At 39.3% G+C, this 15,565-nt stretch overlaps 2 protein-coding genes across 3 annotated transcripts in view; one reads left to right on the top strand and one right to left on the bottom strand.

Moving 5' to 3' along the window:
* LOC129729749 (arrestin domain-containing protein 3-like) overlaps window positions 1-15,565 on the top strand; it is a 43,029-nt gene that overhangs the window by 16,506 nt on the left and 10,958 nt on the right. The gene's annotated exons all lie outside the window — the stretch shown is intronic.
* Window positions 6,954-10,245, bottom strand: LOC129729751 (uncharacterized). Of its 2 annotated transcripts, XM_055688569.1 has the most exons (10): window positions 10,130-10,245; window positions 9,916-10,067; window positions 9,691-9,797; window positions 9,518-9,628; window positions 9,234-9,456; window positions 9,047-9,176; window positions 8,841-8,971; window positions 7,806-8,230; window positions 7,367-7,741; window positions 6,954-7,305 (listed from the first exon to the last, which is right to left on the bottom strand). In XM_055688569.1, the coding sequence occupies exons 1-7, from the start codon at window positions 10,173-10,175 to the stop codon at window positions 8,874-8,876; spliced, it is 867 nt and encodes a 288-aa protein (XP_055544544.1). In that variant the 5' UTR covers window positions 10,176-10,245; the 3' UTR covers window positions 6,954-7,305; window positions 7,367-7,741; window positions 7,806-8,230; window positions 8,841-8,873. The 2 variants fall into 2 exon arrangements, with proteins under 2 accessions (XP_055544544.1, XP_055544543.1); XM_055688568.1 differs by having other exon boundaries at window positions 7,806-8,971.

Below are 15,565 nucleotides of genomic sequence, written 5' to 3'. Positions count from 1 at the left end.
TCGGACTAGTGTTATGTTATGTATATACAGAGAGATGTTGTATATTGAAAAATTACAACTGGTAAGGACTTAACAGGTAAACAAAAACATTTTTTGTCACTTTACAGTTGACTCAAAATAGGAGCATCGATGTGTAAGGTTAAATAGATTGTTGTCCCAACAGTGCACAGTGGAAAATCGCTGGCCATCGACCAAAAATCGGAAGTACGAATTATGCTTCGATAACTTTCATTTGTCAAAATCTAAACTTTTAAAGCGTATGAGACACAACCGCAAATTAACGTAAAATTATGAGAGCCTGTTCCATGTCAATGCATTTCTTGCAATAGGTTAGAAAATACGATTGGGGTTAATCGGGGGTTTATCAATTCGACGTTCTGAAGAGGTGAATTTTAGTATTCTTTCATTTCTCTCCTTTTTGAATGATTAGGTTTAGTTTCGGGTGATACTCGGCCATTTTAGGCTGTTTTCAAGAAACTGGAAGTCGCCACCTTGGATTTCAAAATGGCATCTGAGTTCGATTTTTGGCCTGTCTACATAATCACGCACGATGACGAAAATATTCATGTTACGTGGTATTTGATGAATAACACTTTAGATTGGCTTCAGTTAAACCTCTAAAAAGCTTCAATAAATACACAAAAAAATGTTTATAAAGATTTATAGTGAAAAGCTATCTGAGACACTAGAGAGTTAAAGCATGTTTCCCTGGAACCAAAAATCACATCAAATTGCCGTTGGATCATGGTCTCTGGGCATCATCTTAATTCCACGAAATGTGGTTTTTAGCCTCGGAAATTTGTTGAAAACTGACTGAGTTTGAAGCATTAGAAATTGGACATTTTGCTTGATGCTCACAATGTTCAGATTTTCAATTTACACTCGCTGTTAGAGTGTTGCTGCAAGACGTAATTCTACGTCAAAAACGGCCATTAGCACAATTATGTTCAGTTAATCGGTGGTAAGTTATTGTTAATTAAATTTACAGCATTCTGTGAAGTTTGTTGTGCCGAATTCGAGCAATGACGACGAATTTAAATTTTTTAAAAACCTGTTTATAAAGCTTGGTATGCAGTTCGAAAGAGAGAGGTCAAGAAATTTCGCAAACAGAATTTTGACAGCTGAGAATACTTCATATAAGGTTATCTGTTGTCAGTTAGCGCGGTTTCACTTGGTTGCCACTTTTTTCTCTTGCAAGCCAACACATTTTGGGACTAGGCTAGGTAGCCTATACATAAGAGAGTCGCCATGAAACTTACCGTTAAGGCAACTGTCAACATCAACATCATGCCGTAATCTATAAGGCTTAAGGGATGCCTACGACGAAACTAAGCAGAAGGAGGTCAGAAAAGAATTTTGATATGCAACTCCCAGGGTCAGCGCTAACCAAGTGGTTCTGCGGTCCACAGCACGGCTAGACGAATGAAGCAGCAGCTTGAGCACAAGAAAGGAAAACTGGTTCACGAGATAGTGGATGCTAAGTGTTAGGGAAACCTTTGTAAAATAATCAGATAAATTAAAGAACAGATTTCATCCATTCCAAGCAGTGCGGAAGGCATCTCCTTCAGATGCTTTCGTCTCATTAGGTGGGAAGACATTCAGCGCTGCTATTATTGACAGTTGTCTGTGACTATTGTGTTTAAGCTTATCGTCAATATCGTCAATAATTGGGGCATACATAATCTGTGGTATAATCTTTAATTTTTCAATATTTTAAACCAACTTACAAATTTGGTCATTTGCTTGTAGACCTATTGCGAAGGCGGATGGTAACGCTATGGAGAGTAGTTTGGAGTTGAGAGATGAAAAAATCTACGTACCCAATAATTGACTCTTACTTTGAGAAAGCTCTTCAAAATTTTTAATTTGGGTGAAAACACGGTATAGAATAATGATGTTTAGAGGAAAAAAATAGTTTGAAAAAGTGACAATTTTGAAAGACATGCTGTAAGTCGTTAAACATGGAAGACATTTTTTATGATGGTGTTGGATTAAAATATTTGAATTAGTATCTATTATAGGCGTTTTGAAATCTGAAAAATTTCAATACCATTAGTACGAACGTTCTTCTGACATTAAATACGTCAGAAAAAAAAAACAACAATTTCGGTCACAGCGTCCCAAAAATACATGAGTACAACGTTTTTTCTCTGAAGACTCCTTTTTTGCTTGACTGGCACTTATGTGGAATCGTCCAACTGTGCACCGGATGGGTTGATTTCACAGCGTATACAAGCTCTGTGTTGCACTTGTAAATGTTGTGTACTTATGAACATCGCTAGTTTATTGGCGGAGAAGTTAATTTGATTGTGGGGTGTCGAACGGCTTGTAAAACAACTTGTTGCAAAATAGTGATAATTGTAGCTAGCGATCCGATGTGTTTATCAAGCATGTTGCTTCACAGAAAAATGGGTTGATTCCATTGTGAACCTGAGTTTATTGTATCAAAGGATTTTTTGAGAAATATGCAACTATTAATTTCTAAATTTTATTTTGTAGAAATAAGTCTTGAGTTATTTGAAGTAATTTCTATCTAACCGAAATAACGCGAAATATTTTTTTTCCGAACCACTGATAAAGTGTTATACTGTTCGAGGACAATGTGTAAGAAATTTATGACGTTGTGGATTCTGAGCCACACAGCAGGCTATGTGATTGAATTAAAGAAGGTTGAAGGAATATCTCCCGAGAGGTACCTATGTAGTTGGTGGCAGCGGAAGGACGTTTGTGGTTCAGGAGTATAGGAAGAAAATAAAGATAAAGATATCTAGTTTATTCCAGGGTTATTAAAGGAGATGCATATTTCTTACAAACTGGGATAATAAGTTGGAAAGAGGTTACTTTTTTTCAATCGCAGTCGCATTAGAAAGAAACGGGTTCGTGAAATTCAATTCGACTCTGTTTGAGCACTGACTGCTAGCAAATTCCAATAAGCATTTTTGATTTGATTCGAGTCAGCGAATATACATATTGAGGACATCTTCATGGCTTCATGTTTCATAGTACCGGCTGGCCGTCAAACAAAAAAACATAGTCGCTTGAATGAAACTATGGGAAAAATGTTAAATGGTGTGAACGCGAAAAGTTTTTTTCGTAAGCGTTATTGTAGAAATAAACTGCATTACCTTAAATTGTAGCAGTATAAAGCCTTTGTAATACAGGGGGTAGACAAAATGATTGAAACAGGCAAAATTTTGTCAATTTTTAAACAGTCAGAACTTCAGGTCAGAAAATGAATCAATTTTGGCGAATCCGGTTTCATTTTACTGGAAAACTATCCTAGTTTCCCATTAGTTGTCTTGCTTTCGTTTCGAACAGACGCAAATTGTTTTTCTCCGGTTGATTAGGAATATAACAATACGGCACACGAGTTGTCATTCGACGGGTATTGTTTTATCGGTTCGTTCTTGTGCAGTGCCCTGTGCGACAACAATAGCCTGCAGTTTATCAGCAGAAGCATCTTTTGCGCACTGGCAGGCTACCCCGCCAGTGGCCGGTCCGGTCACGCAGCTGGAATCATAGCAGCACCGCTGGTACCCCGCTAGCTGCACGGATCTCCATACGGCCGAGTGAGTGGATTCAACTGCAAGTCTCATCTACAAGGCCGCGCGCAAATAAGACCTCAGTGATACAACACAAAACGGGATCATTCGATGTCGGCATTGTTTGTTTTGCTGAGACACTCTTCCTGATTGATCCAACTAGCAGCCATCAGGTCGTGTAGGCAAAAGACCTAGACTTTCGGTGAAGTATTCGCTTTATAATTATAATTTTTATTTTTATTATCATTATTATTGTAATTGTTATTATTATTATTATTATAATTATTATTATTATTATAATTATTATTATTTTTATTATTATTATTATTATTATTATTATTATTATTATTATTATTATTATTATTATTATTATTATTATTATTATTATTATTATTATTATTATTATTATTATTATTATTATTATTATTATTATTATTATTATTATTATTATTATAATTATTATTATTTTTCGTCCCCAATACGATTGTCTTTTGTTCATTTGATCCATCTTAACTTGGAAAATTGTTTTTTTATTTAATACCAATTATTTGATCCCCCGTATATTCGGATAATTATCGTTTGTGTGCGGTAGAGCGTAACGCTCCCGCAAGAATGGACAACAACCAGATGGAACTATTCCTGGATGTGGAAACAAATGGGGAAGAGATTGAAATCTCCCCCTGCAGTTCCCCCCTGCCTTCCCCTGTACCATCCCCGCTACCTAGCCCTGTACCAAGGGTACCTGAAATACGGGTGAAAGCTTACCCAGATGCTTCGAAAGGTCCGTTCATAGTTTTTTTCAGGCTCATTAAGAAGCCTCTTTATATAATACAAATCGGCAAGGACCTGACAAAACAGTTTTCGGACGTAACCGAAATTATTAAGGTTAGACCGAACAAACTGCGAGTTGTCGTGAGTAGCTTGAAGCAAGCAAATGCAATTGCTAGCTACGAGCTCTTCACGAGAGAGTACCGCGTGTACATCCCTGCCAAGGACGTGGAGATCGACGGTGTGGTTACTGAAGGAAACCTCACGATCGATGACATTTTGCGTCACGGGGTTGGCTGTTTCAAGAACCCCCTGATTCAAAATGTAAAGATACTGGATGTCAAGCAATTGCATTCAGTATCCATCGAAGAAGGGAAGAAGAAATTTCTCCCTTCGGATTCCTTCCGTGTAACATTCGCCGGATCTGGACTGCCGAACTACATCTCTTTGGACAGGGTTCGTCTGCCTGTACGCCTGTTCGTACCGCGGGTCATGCATTGCCAAAACTGCAAGCAGTTAGGTCATACAGCCACCTACTGCTGCAACAAGGCACGCTGCAGCAAGTGCGGAGACAATCATGCTGAGACCGCTTGCAGTGAGGATACTGAAAAGTGTCTTTACTGTGAAGGAACTCGGCATGACCTTTCGGCGTGTCCCGCGTACAAACAGCGCGAGGAAAAAATTAAGCGTTCCCTCAAAGCGCTCTTTTGCAGAAATGCTTAAGAGGGCTGAGCCACCCTCGACAGGAAACATCTTCTCCTTTTTGCCAACCGATGAGGGTACATCTGACGATCCCGTTGAAGGGTGTTCTTATGCCATGCCAGAAGGATCTAGGAAGAGGAGAATACTTAACTCTCATAATCTTTCTCGCAAAGGTCGTAAGATAACCCCTAGCGGAATGACCAATAAGCCAACACAAAAAAGAAGTAGTGAAAAAAAAACCGAAGCAAGTTCCTCCTGGTTTTAATTTCAATTCAAACCAGGAGTACCCACCGCTTCCTGGGGCACCAAAAACCCCTCGTGCACCCTTTGCTCAATCAGAAAATAGAAAAGAAACAGGATTTATAAATTTCTCTGATATTGTGGATTGGATATTTGAAACGTTCAACATACCAGATTTCCTTCAAAATATTCTTCTTGCCCTCCTCCCCACAGTGAAAACCCAAGCAGCACTTGTAACATCTTCTTGAAAAAAGAAATTAAAAAAAAGTCACATAGTGATCTCACTGCAGTTACTGTGAAACATACAGGACTGCATGAGAGAGGGAAAGGTTACATATATGACGCGAAACGACTTTTCATCTCCCCAAGATACATTATTGTTACATAGTGGTTAGTGTAACTCCGAAGTCGCACAGTAACTTAAATCAATCATCCTTTGTTGCAATCATGTTTACATGCAACTGATATGCGAAATTCCAAAAAACTTGTCACATTGTGACTAGTCGACAACTTGCATTAAATATATATAGATGTATTTCGAAAGGTTTCATTACAGTTATGATTCAACGTTTGCTTGACAAGCTGCGTAAAAAATGGACAGCGAAAATAGTCTTGCAAGTTTTATTAGTGAAGGGATAAAAAAAAAATTGAAAGAAAATTAAGCGTAATGGCAATTTTAGCCGACAGAAAAAAGCATTAATACAGCATGCAAAAAAACATAAAAAATGTGAAGACAATCTGCCCGACAGCCATGCTATGGATTCATCATTGCAAATATCGATCATGAATAAGCCTAGTTTTCCATCAACAAGCCGTTATGAAATACATTATTTAAACGAATTGGACGAAGACCACCCTATAAATCATAATGAGAAAGAATCTTCATCTGAAAACGAAGAGGATGTCACCAATATAAAATCAGATATGGTAGCCTTCCGGGAAGATTTGCAAAACTGGGCAATAAAGTGTCAAATTAATCATGGAGCATTGAATTCTTTGCTTGCTTTATTAAAAAATCATATTCCAGACAATGTATTACCCAAAGATGCTAGAACTTTGGTGGGCACCCCTTCCAATACCTGTATTTCATCAGATTCGAAACTTGGAGGTGAATACTGGCATTACGGTCTACGAAAAGTCCTCATCGAGACACTACCTTCTTGTGATGATCTGCCTCAAGATTCAACACTCAACGTAAATATCGATGGTTTGCCACCATTCAAGAGTTCTACATTTTTCTGGCCGATTCTAGTAGATGTACATGAGCTTCGGAAAACTATGTATCCATTAGTAGTAGGCGTCTTCTGTGGTGCATGTATATACTGAAATATTTTTATGATGGACGCTTCAGTTAATTGATTTTTTACAGCAAAACCAAAAGATATAAATGGTTTTTTGTCACCCTTCGTATTAGAGTTGAATGATGTCCTTGAAAAGGGACTAACCGTAAATCATCAATCAATAGCCGTCAAGTTACGGTGTTTCATCTGTGATACGCCGGCTCGCTCTATGCTTCGAGGTTAGTTACTAATAAATTGAAAATAGTACCGAAAACCCACTTGAATCCAATTTGTAATCACACCCTTTATTTTCTTTTGAAATGAAAATTAGTACATTATTATCTCATAATTAATTATCAAACTTGTTTTATATGAGACATAAATGTGAACAAATATGATACTAGAAGTTCATTCTTTCACGTACCATCAGTTACGAAATTAATATAATATATATTAATATATTAATCATTAGTCGCTTCTGATTTGAATTTTCCGTTGAGCTCATTCAACTGGATTTGGATTTTCTGCAGCTCGCAAGTTACTATTTGTTGACTATATCCTTCCATCAAAGTAGGAGAGGCATTGCCAAATTCTTCATTATTTTCCATGCCCAGGTCGAGCTCGTCGTGTTTTATGAGGTTTGTTGTTTATGTGTCTGCCACGTCAGCATTCTTGCTGCTATCAGTGATCACGTAATATGAATCATTGGCAAGTTGTGCGTATTGTTGTCCATCTGACCCCATTACAACAGGTATACTAATTTGCTGAGAAATCTACAAATGAATTTATAATAATTTATGATTTATAATATTTTCCAGAATTGATGTTACTTACATCTGATACTGGAGTACTCTCTTGTGGAAAAGGTGTTGTTTGCAGTGAATGAACGGAAGCCTGTCGCCCACCGTGAGCACTAATCGTTCCTGTAGTTTCGTAGTTGATACCTTCATGTTAACTTGAAACTAAATTTTGCTCATAACCAGAAATAACAATATGAGGCGAAGTGGACGACTTCGTTGTTGCTACGTGAGATATTCCTGAAGTATGCTTTAATGTCATAGCACGACCATGAGTAGCGGCAACAGCAGCAAACGGTTTTGTCATCGATGAAGATGCTACAGTCTGCGACGGTTGATCTGGGAACGGTACTGCATCAGTAGAAACACCACATGGCTCACTTGATCCCGGTGAAATCCATTGTTGTGGAACCTGTGTCATATAGTTTCTCTTTCAGAATTTATTCCTTATTATTATTTTTTTTAATGCTACTTACTAAATTGTAGCTCTTAGATTTGAACTTTGGTTGCTTCTTGGCTGGTGTTTTCCTTGTACCACGACCCATTTCAGCAGCATCTTCGGAATCCGTTACTCGTTCCATAGCTTTCATCAGGCTCTCTGCGTCTTGCAAAGTTTGGACACGCCCAAGCTGCTTACATTTTTTTTTCTTCCAACTCTCCTTATCTGAGATGGATTCGACATTTTTTGCCAAACTGATGATGTTGTTAGGTGGCCAGTAAACCATCTTTTCCTCCACTCAACCGGCCGGCACCACCGTCATAGTTGGTAGGAATTTTTTTGATTTCCTTATCTGCACAACACAAAACGCCATCGCTACTTTGTTTTCGAATTCGATACGATAAAATCGCAACCATTTTCAGTCGACAACAAACAACAAATGTCAAAAATGCTTTCGTTACACTGTAACAAAATCGTAGGCAAAATAGGTTATTTCGTGACAAGATTTGTCAAGCTTTTTATTTCAGGGCAACACACTGGTAACATTTGCAATGCCGTTGTTTCAATGAAACTAATTAGACATTCAACAAGTGACAAATAAACATGCCGAAGTTGAATAGTAGTTACGATAGATATTTTGTTACTCAGTTGTGATTTCGAAATAAAACATGAAATTTACTCTACTGCCGACTGAAAGTTTTTGTACACCTTATCTTGAAATAACATGTTTGTTCTCAAATCGAAAGACGATTGTAAATATATGGTAGAATATTAAGCATAATGGAGCAATGGAGGATAGTTATAAAAAGTAATATGAATATTTAGACGTAGACTTATTTTTCTGAAACAGGTGTAAAACGAAAATCGGAAATCTAAGATGGAGGCGATCAATTTCAAATGCTTAAAGCTAATTTTTCAACGTCAATCAACCATTCAAACACTCGAGTAATTTTGTTATTTAAATCCAAAATTGTAATAAGTTGGAGCTGAGTTCTTTTTCCTGATTTTGCTTGCTGGTTTTGGACTAGCTATCTAATAAATATGCTAAAAATCAATAAAATCACGCACTTACATATATCTTATCTAAATCCACTCGTTCAATTGTTTACATATCATTGAAGTCCTTCTCTTCCCTTCGGTACACTTTCCAGGTCACAATCGCTAGTATGCTTATTTCAGTCACTATCAGCATCTGTTTGACAACTATGAAAAATTAAAAAATAAAACACAGTAAACTTCATGCTTCAGAATTGGAAATAAATTCGAAAATTTACGCACAATTGAATATCGACCTAGATGCCCCCGCAAAGCTATCACAATTGATGTATACATTTCGGAAAATTATCTCCAATATTGAAACTTGAATACGCAACACTAACACTACCAGTCGAAGAAGTCTAAATTTTTGCTGAAAATAAAAACATTGATGGATATTGTTTTTTTTTGTGATCCTAGATCGGATTACCTTGATTTGTAGATCCGTAAATGTTGATTCTATGTTTTTGATTAATAATGCGAATGCAATCAAATAGAGGATTATTGAAATAAGATGAAGTGGTAGAATACTGGCACTGGTACGGTGATATAAATCCTCGTCTGCTGAATAGAAACCAATTTGAGTTCCCGAAATGATTGTGGTTACAATTGGAAACTGAAGAATGGATAATCGCACCGTAATGTATTTTGCGCTGTGAATGAAATACGTTGTATTGATTGTTTGATTGTTCAATCAATTACTAAAATACTCACAAAAGTTTACGAATTGCACGTCGCAATCGGTTTCCTGTTGCTAAGGATTGTATGTTCAACTCGTACGTTTCCTTGAGAGCATTGTGGCCGCCTGCAGCCAGTCTTATGTATCTGGAATTAATTCAAATGTTGTCTACATAAAGGTTTAACTGTATTTATTGAAGAGAAGATACCTATAAAATGTAAATATGCACCAGGAAAAAATAATATATGACACCAAATCTAGCTTCTCTGAAAACAAAGGAACTGCCAGGGATATTATAGAAAAGACTACCACAACCTTTAAGAGGAGAGAAAGATGGTGACAAATGTATTTTTTTTGTTTTAAAAAGGGTCCAAGATTAGAAATTAGATAATAAAAAAGGAAATTGCTGTATGATGCCATACGGAAACCTTACCACATAGATAACGTTAGTTAGTATCAGTTCTATTCGACCGGGTTTGCTGTATTGGGTTACAACAACTTTCACTACTCGTGTATACAGAGTAGCTACCAGAAGTAAACTAATCGAACAAATTGTCAGTAGCACTATGAGTGTCGTTGAATATGCTGAAAGGTAAAGTATATTCTAAAATAGTATATTTTCAACAAATGCTCTTTATATGTGTCACCTGCAAAATACTCTTCAACGGAGGGAATATAACTGAAGCAAGCCATATCTCCAGACGAGTACACTTCCTATAACCGATCACAACTGATTGTATGGCACCCATCGTGGTTAGTTTTGAAACACTTGCTAAATTTTGAGGTACTAGATTGATTCATTCGATTGGCCAACTAAAGATAAGATAATAATTTCCACCGGACTGAAAAACGGGTGTGCGCTGCAAACTAGAAGAGTGTTTGAGTCTGTTCTTGTCTTATAATCTACATTGCCTATGAGAGTGACCAAAATAGGGACAAAAACATACGGCCTTCAAGTTATCTAATACTACTTTGGGTTGAGCCAATCAAAAGATCTTACGCTACCTATTAACATTAGTAATATAGGGTGTTATGGAGCTGACTTAAAATCCTTTAAGGGGTGAAAGAGGACCTTATTTGATGAAAAAAAAAAAACAAGCTATGCATATGACCAAAATTCAACTACTGCAGAGTTATCCACTTTTTTCAGTTTTCGGTTATGTTTGCCTTTAACGAGGTCTAGCACAAGAAGTGTTGCAGCATTTCAGTTTTATCGGCTTCCTATTTTTATTTTGTTTCAGTGTTGTGCCAACTTTCTGCCTCAATAGAAGCTTTCTCTCGTGTTGGAACTGTTTTGATTTCTATGTCGTTATTTGTTACAATAAGTAGCCTCAATCTGTATAGTATCTCTGACCATCAACTAAATAAGTTCAGTATTGAAGACAAGTTCAAAATCTTCATTGTTTTGTTTCGGCTATTACATACCTGTTGCCCTTTTATATTCCAATCGAGTGGGTCAGGCCGAGTTTGTCCTTATCTGGTGCTCGTCAGAGACACGCAGCTGCCAGTAAGCTAAAATTTACATTCAAATCTTTGGTCGGAGCTAGATTGTTAATTAATTGGCGCTGATCAGAAGTCTAGGAAGAGTCGCGTTCTCTAATTTTAACGTAGGTACTAAAAAAAAAATATTTTGAGATATTTTAAGAATTACGAAACAAGCTATAGAAATGCTTATGACTGAAATAAAATATATTTAAAATTCATGAAGGCGTCGAGTTAGGGTTCTGGCATTAACAGAGATAAAATCCAATAAAAAATGCATCAGGTTGTATAGAGTCAGTTTCTACCCCCGCATGTCTCCTTCGATCTGGTCGAGCCATCGTGCATGCTGCGACCCTCTATTTCTGGTGTCGGTAGAGTTGCAGAAAAGAAGCGATTTTACAGGATTGTCATCCGCCACCTCGTGTCGTGTCTGACTCACCACAGCCTATTAATTTCTTCACGTGTCAAATGGGGTTATCTCCAAGCAGCGCGTGTAGCCGTCGCAAAGTTACATGTTATGATGTCAAAGTCATCAGACCTTGTGAAAATCGTGCCTCTCGTGTCAATACCCGCTAGGGCGCCAATCATCGTATGGAAAAAAAGTGACCAGAAAATTTCAAAAAAAACCCTATACAAAATGTTCACCTGCTCGAAAAAACACCCTGTGCAAAATTTCAGCTCAATCGGACTTAAAATGGGGTGGCGCAAAGCAATTGAAGTTTGGCTTTTTTGAAAACCGAAAAATCACCCAAGGGGGGGGGGGGTACGTGAAATTTCGGTTTTCGAATTTTTTTTTTTGATGCCAAATGACTTAAAAACGCATGAAACGTCGAGAATTGGTGTCATCTGAAAAAATTTTTTTTTGCAAAAATTTACTCTCTGGGACTCATTTTTCACAATATTATGAACCACCCTATGCCGAATAAATGAACCACCCTAATGAAACATAATGTATTCGAAGCTAGTTATAGTGTATATCATTATACAAGCTATTTCGAGAGACTAGTGATCAATTTCAAAAGATTATTTCTAAACATTTCGAACTCCGCCTTCCACAATTGAAAAAAACGTCTAAGTCCCAGAGAGTAAATTTTTTCAAAAAAAAATTTTTTTTGATGACACCAATCCTCGACGATTCATGCATTTTTAAGTAATTTGACACGAACCGAAATTTCACCGTCCCCCCCCCCCCCTTGGGTGATTTTTCGGTTTTCAAAAAAGCCAAACTATAATCGCTTTGCGCCACCCCATTTTAAGTCCGATTGAGCTGAAATTTTGCACAGGGTGTTTTTTCGAGCAGGTGAACATTTTGTATAGGGTTTTTTTTTGAAATTCGAGATGACCATTTTGCCTGGCCCCCTAATACCCGCCTTCCAGATCACACATTCAAGGGCGAAGTTGAACAGTAAACAGGAAAGTTCATCACCTTGTCTTAACCCTCCGCGCGATTCAAAGGGCCTCGAGAGAATCCCCGAAACACGAAACTTACGCCATGGTGGCTTTGATCAATTGAGTCAGTTTATCCGGAAATCCGGTCGTACATGATCTGCCATAGCTGTTCTCGATCGACTGTATCATAGGCCGCCGTGAAGTCGATGAGCATGCGATGCGTGGGCACGATGTACTTGTGACATTTCTGTAAGATCTGTCGGATTGAGAAGACCTGATCCGTCTGGTGGCACGGGCTTCTATGAAGCCCGCTTGTTACTGGCCGACGAATCTCATGGTTAAAGTTAATAGACCAGTGCCTCCCTCCCATGTTTAAAGAGCTCGCTCGGCAGTCCTGCGGCTTTCTTGTTCTTTAACTTCCCGATCTATCAAAAAACCTCATGAACATCGGGGGCTGGTACTCGGTCATCTGCTGCTGGTGCTCCTATGTCAGTTCTTGTTCTGTTTATGTTTACTGTATCTCCATTAAGGTGTCCATCGAAGTATTCCTTCCATTTGTCAACCACCTCGCTGGCATCCGTGAGAAGGTTATCATCCGTGTCGTTGCACATGTCTGCTTGTGGCAGTCTCTGCGAGACTGGTTTACCTTCTCATAGAACTTCCGCGTATGACTGGCAAGGTACAGTTGCTCCAGCTCCTCATTTTCACGATCCTCTTGCTGGCGCTTTTTTTGTCTGTCAATCGTAGTCAGCTCGTTCCGTGCCCGTTTGTAACTGGCCTTGTTGTCGCTCGTTGACCTTCACAGGTATATCATCCAGGTCCGGTTCTTCTCATTCTCCGCCGCTACGCACTCCCCGTCATATCAGTCGATTCTGCCACTCGGTGCTTCCACTCCTAGTATCGCCGTTGCGGTGTCCCCGATAGCTGTGCGAATGCTGCACCAGCCGTCATCGAGAGGCGATGCGCCAAGTCCTTGCGCCGTTGGCAGTACCGCTTCGAGTTGCTGCGCGTATTCCTCCGCAGCCTGGGAGTCCCGGAGCTGCTTGATGTTGATGCGCGGGGTTTCTGCGACGTCGCGCGTGGTATACAGTCGACAGTTTTGAGCGCACAAAGACCCAACTAGGTAGTGGTCCGAGCCAATATCCGCACCGCAATTGGTGCGTACGTTTGTAATGTCTAAGAAGAACCGTCCATCGATGAAAATAAGGTCAATTTGGTTTGCAATACGTTGGTCAGGTTGCGGATGTGATTTCGGGGAAAGAAGGTATTTCGGATTGCCAGTCCTCGGGAAGCTGCGAAGTTGACGCATCACTGGCCGTTGTCGTTCGTCACTGAGTGCAGGTTGTGCGGACCGATCACCGGCTTGTATATGTCTTTTCTACCGATCTGAGCATTCATGGCCCTGATGACGAGCTTGATGTCTCTACGTCAGCAGCTATCGTAGAGTATCTCCAGCTGTGCGTAGAACGCTTCTTTCTCTACATCGGGTCTTCCTTCGTGAGAAAAGTGCACATAGAGGATTGAGTGTACTGCGACTTGACCACACGACTCTACATCCTACACAGCACTATAAAGCCGGTACCCAGCTCATTGGTTCAGCCACCGTTCTGGTAGTACTGTGCCCTGCGGTAACATATCCTCCGTACCTTCTTTCCTTTCCGGCAAAGTTGGAGCGCAACGATGTCGGAGTGGCGGAGTTTCAGCTGATCCAGTTTTCAACCAAATATGTGTAGCATAGCAATTGCTAGCCGGGTTCGTCGCTTCAACGTTATGTTTGCGAGAAAATTCATTGAGGTCTCTAAAAAAACGTTGGTGGCTATGGGCACCAAAATTCACAGGAGTGGTTAAAAGCTAATCTTTCATTTTTTCCAGTTTGAGCTTTGTGGCCACCAGTATAACCGCTCCATCTCCCTTGACGATCGCTTCAAGTAGTGGGCCGACGCCTAATCCGGCCAGGACACCGCGTCTCTCCTTCTACGGTATTTCCCGCTGAGGGACGCAATTTCCGGCAGGCACTTCGCACAGTTAATTTTCCCGTTCACGGCCAGACCGGAGCAAAAGAAGAGCGATGTAGCCTTTTTTATCTCGGTCTCCCTCTTCAGCATCCTTTGAAGCTTTTTGTTGCTCAGGGTCGTCAGCCGTCCGGAACCGGGCTTCTTTTCGATGCTCTTCGAAGTGCCACACGATGTCCGTTTTCGGAGCGGCAGGGTATTGTTCTTTGAATGCGCACACTTCACTGTTTTCGCCATCACGGTTAGAGTTCGACTGATGAAGCTGTCAAATTTGCTGATGCATGGGTTACTATGATTGATGTTGCATGGATGGTTTTGTTAGTGCGTGTTATGGTGGAAACTTCAATATAATGTGACTGATTTAGATTTAGGGCTGCTTACGCGTTCGAAAACACAAAATAACGTAGTGCGGGGCTAATTTCAAATGAGGTGCTGAAGGAAAGGGAAGAGTCATGCTTTACTTCAGTTAATCCGGCAATTGTAACAGTTGAAAATTTCATTGGAAATTAACCGATGAACATCACACGAAAAAGATACCTGTAACCAAGCTCGTTCGACAGCGAAAATGTTCATCGTTTCGGAGCCCTGAAAAATAGGAAAATATGACACATCGTGTCATTATGTTCGTATAAGACGCTGTAAACAAAAAAAGACCTAATAGTATCTAGGGTAATTTTTAACTATTCCCACAACCAGAGCCGGATTTAAGGGGGGGCCCAGGGGCCCACATTTTTGGGGCCCCCACAAAACGAGAAAAAGTTCTTTTCTCTATCAAAAATGAGATTCAATCAAAAGTTCAATTTACAGTAAGAAAATTTGAACAGACCATTTCAATCTGAAACTTTCCTTCAGAGTTATTTTTTCGCGAGCGCCAATATTACAACTACATCCATAAGAGTTAACCTTCGATTCTCTTGGAATGACACACATTAACACACCATTTGAATCGAACCAGCGCGCATGGGAGATCAAGCAGGAAAGAAAATAATCCACAAGTTTTTTTAATGCATTGCTGTTGATTCCGAAAATAAGTTTACCTGTCCGAATCAGGGATACTAGATTTGCGTTGCAAAATGCAGATTTTCAGAGTCCGTGTGCAGATTTTATTGACCTGCAGAAGTGTGTAGTTTTTTCTAGTTTCTGTAGATTATTGCCAGCGTAGCCTTATGTTTGCGCAGTCTTTCTCAAATTGTGTGCAAA

This window comes from Wyeomyia smithii, chromosome 3 (assembly GCF_029784165.1).
Source record: "Wyeomyia smithii strain HCP4-BCI-WySm-NY-G18 chromosome 3, ASM2978416v1, whole genome shotgun sequence".
In the NCBI taxonomy this organism is placed as follows: domain Eukaryota; kingdom Metazoa; phylum Arthropoda; class Insecta; order Diptera; family Culicidae; genus Wyeomyia; species Wyeomyia smithii.
The sequence above is the reverse complement of the archived record's forward strand: the minus strand, read 5'-3'. Positions and strand labels throughout refer to the sequence as shown.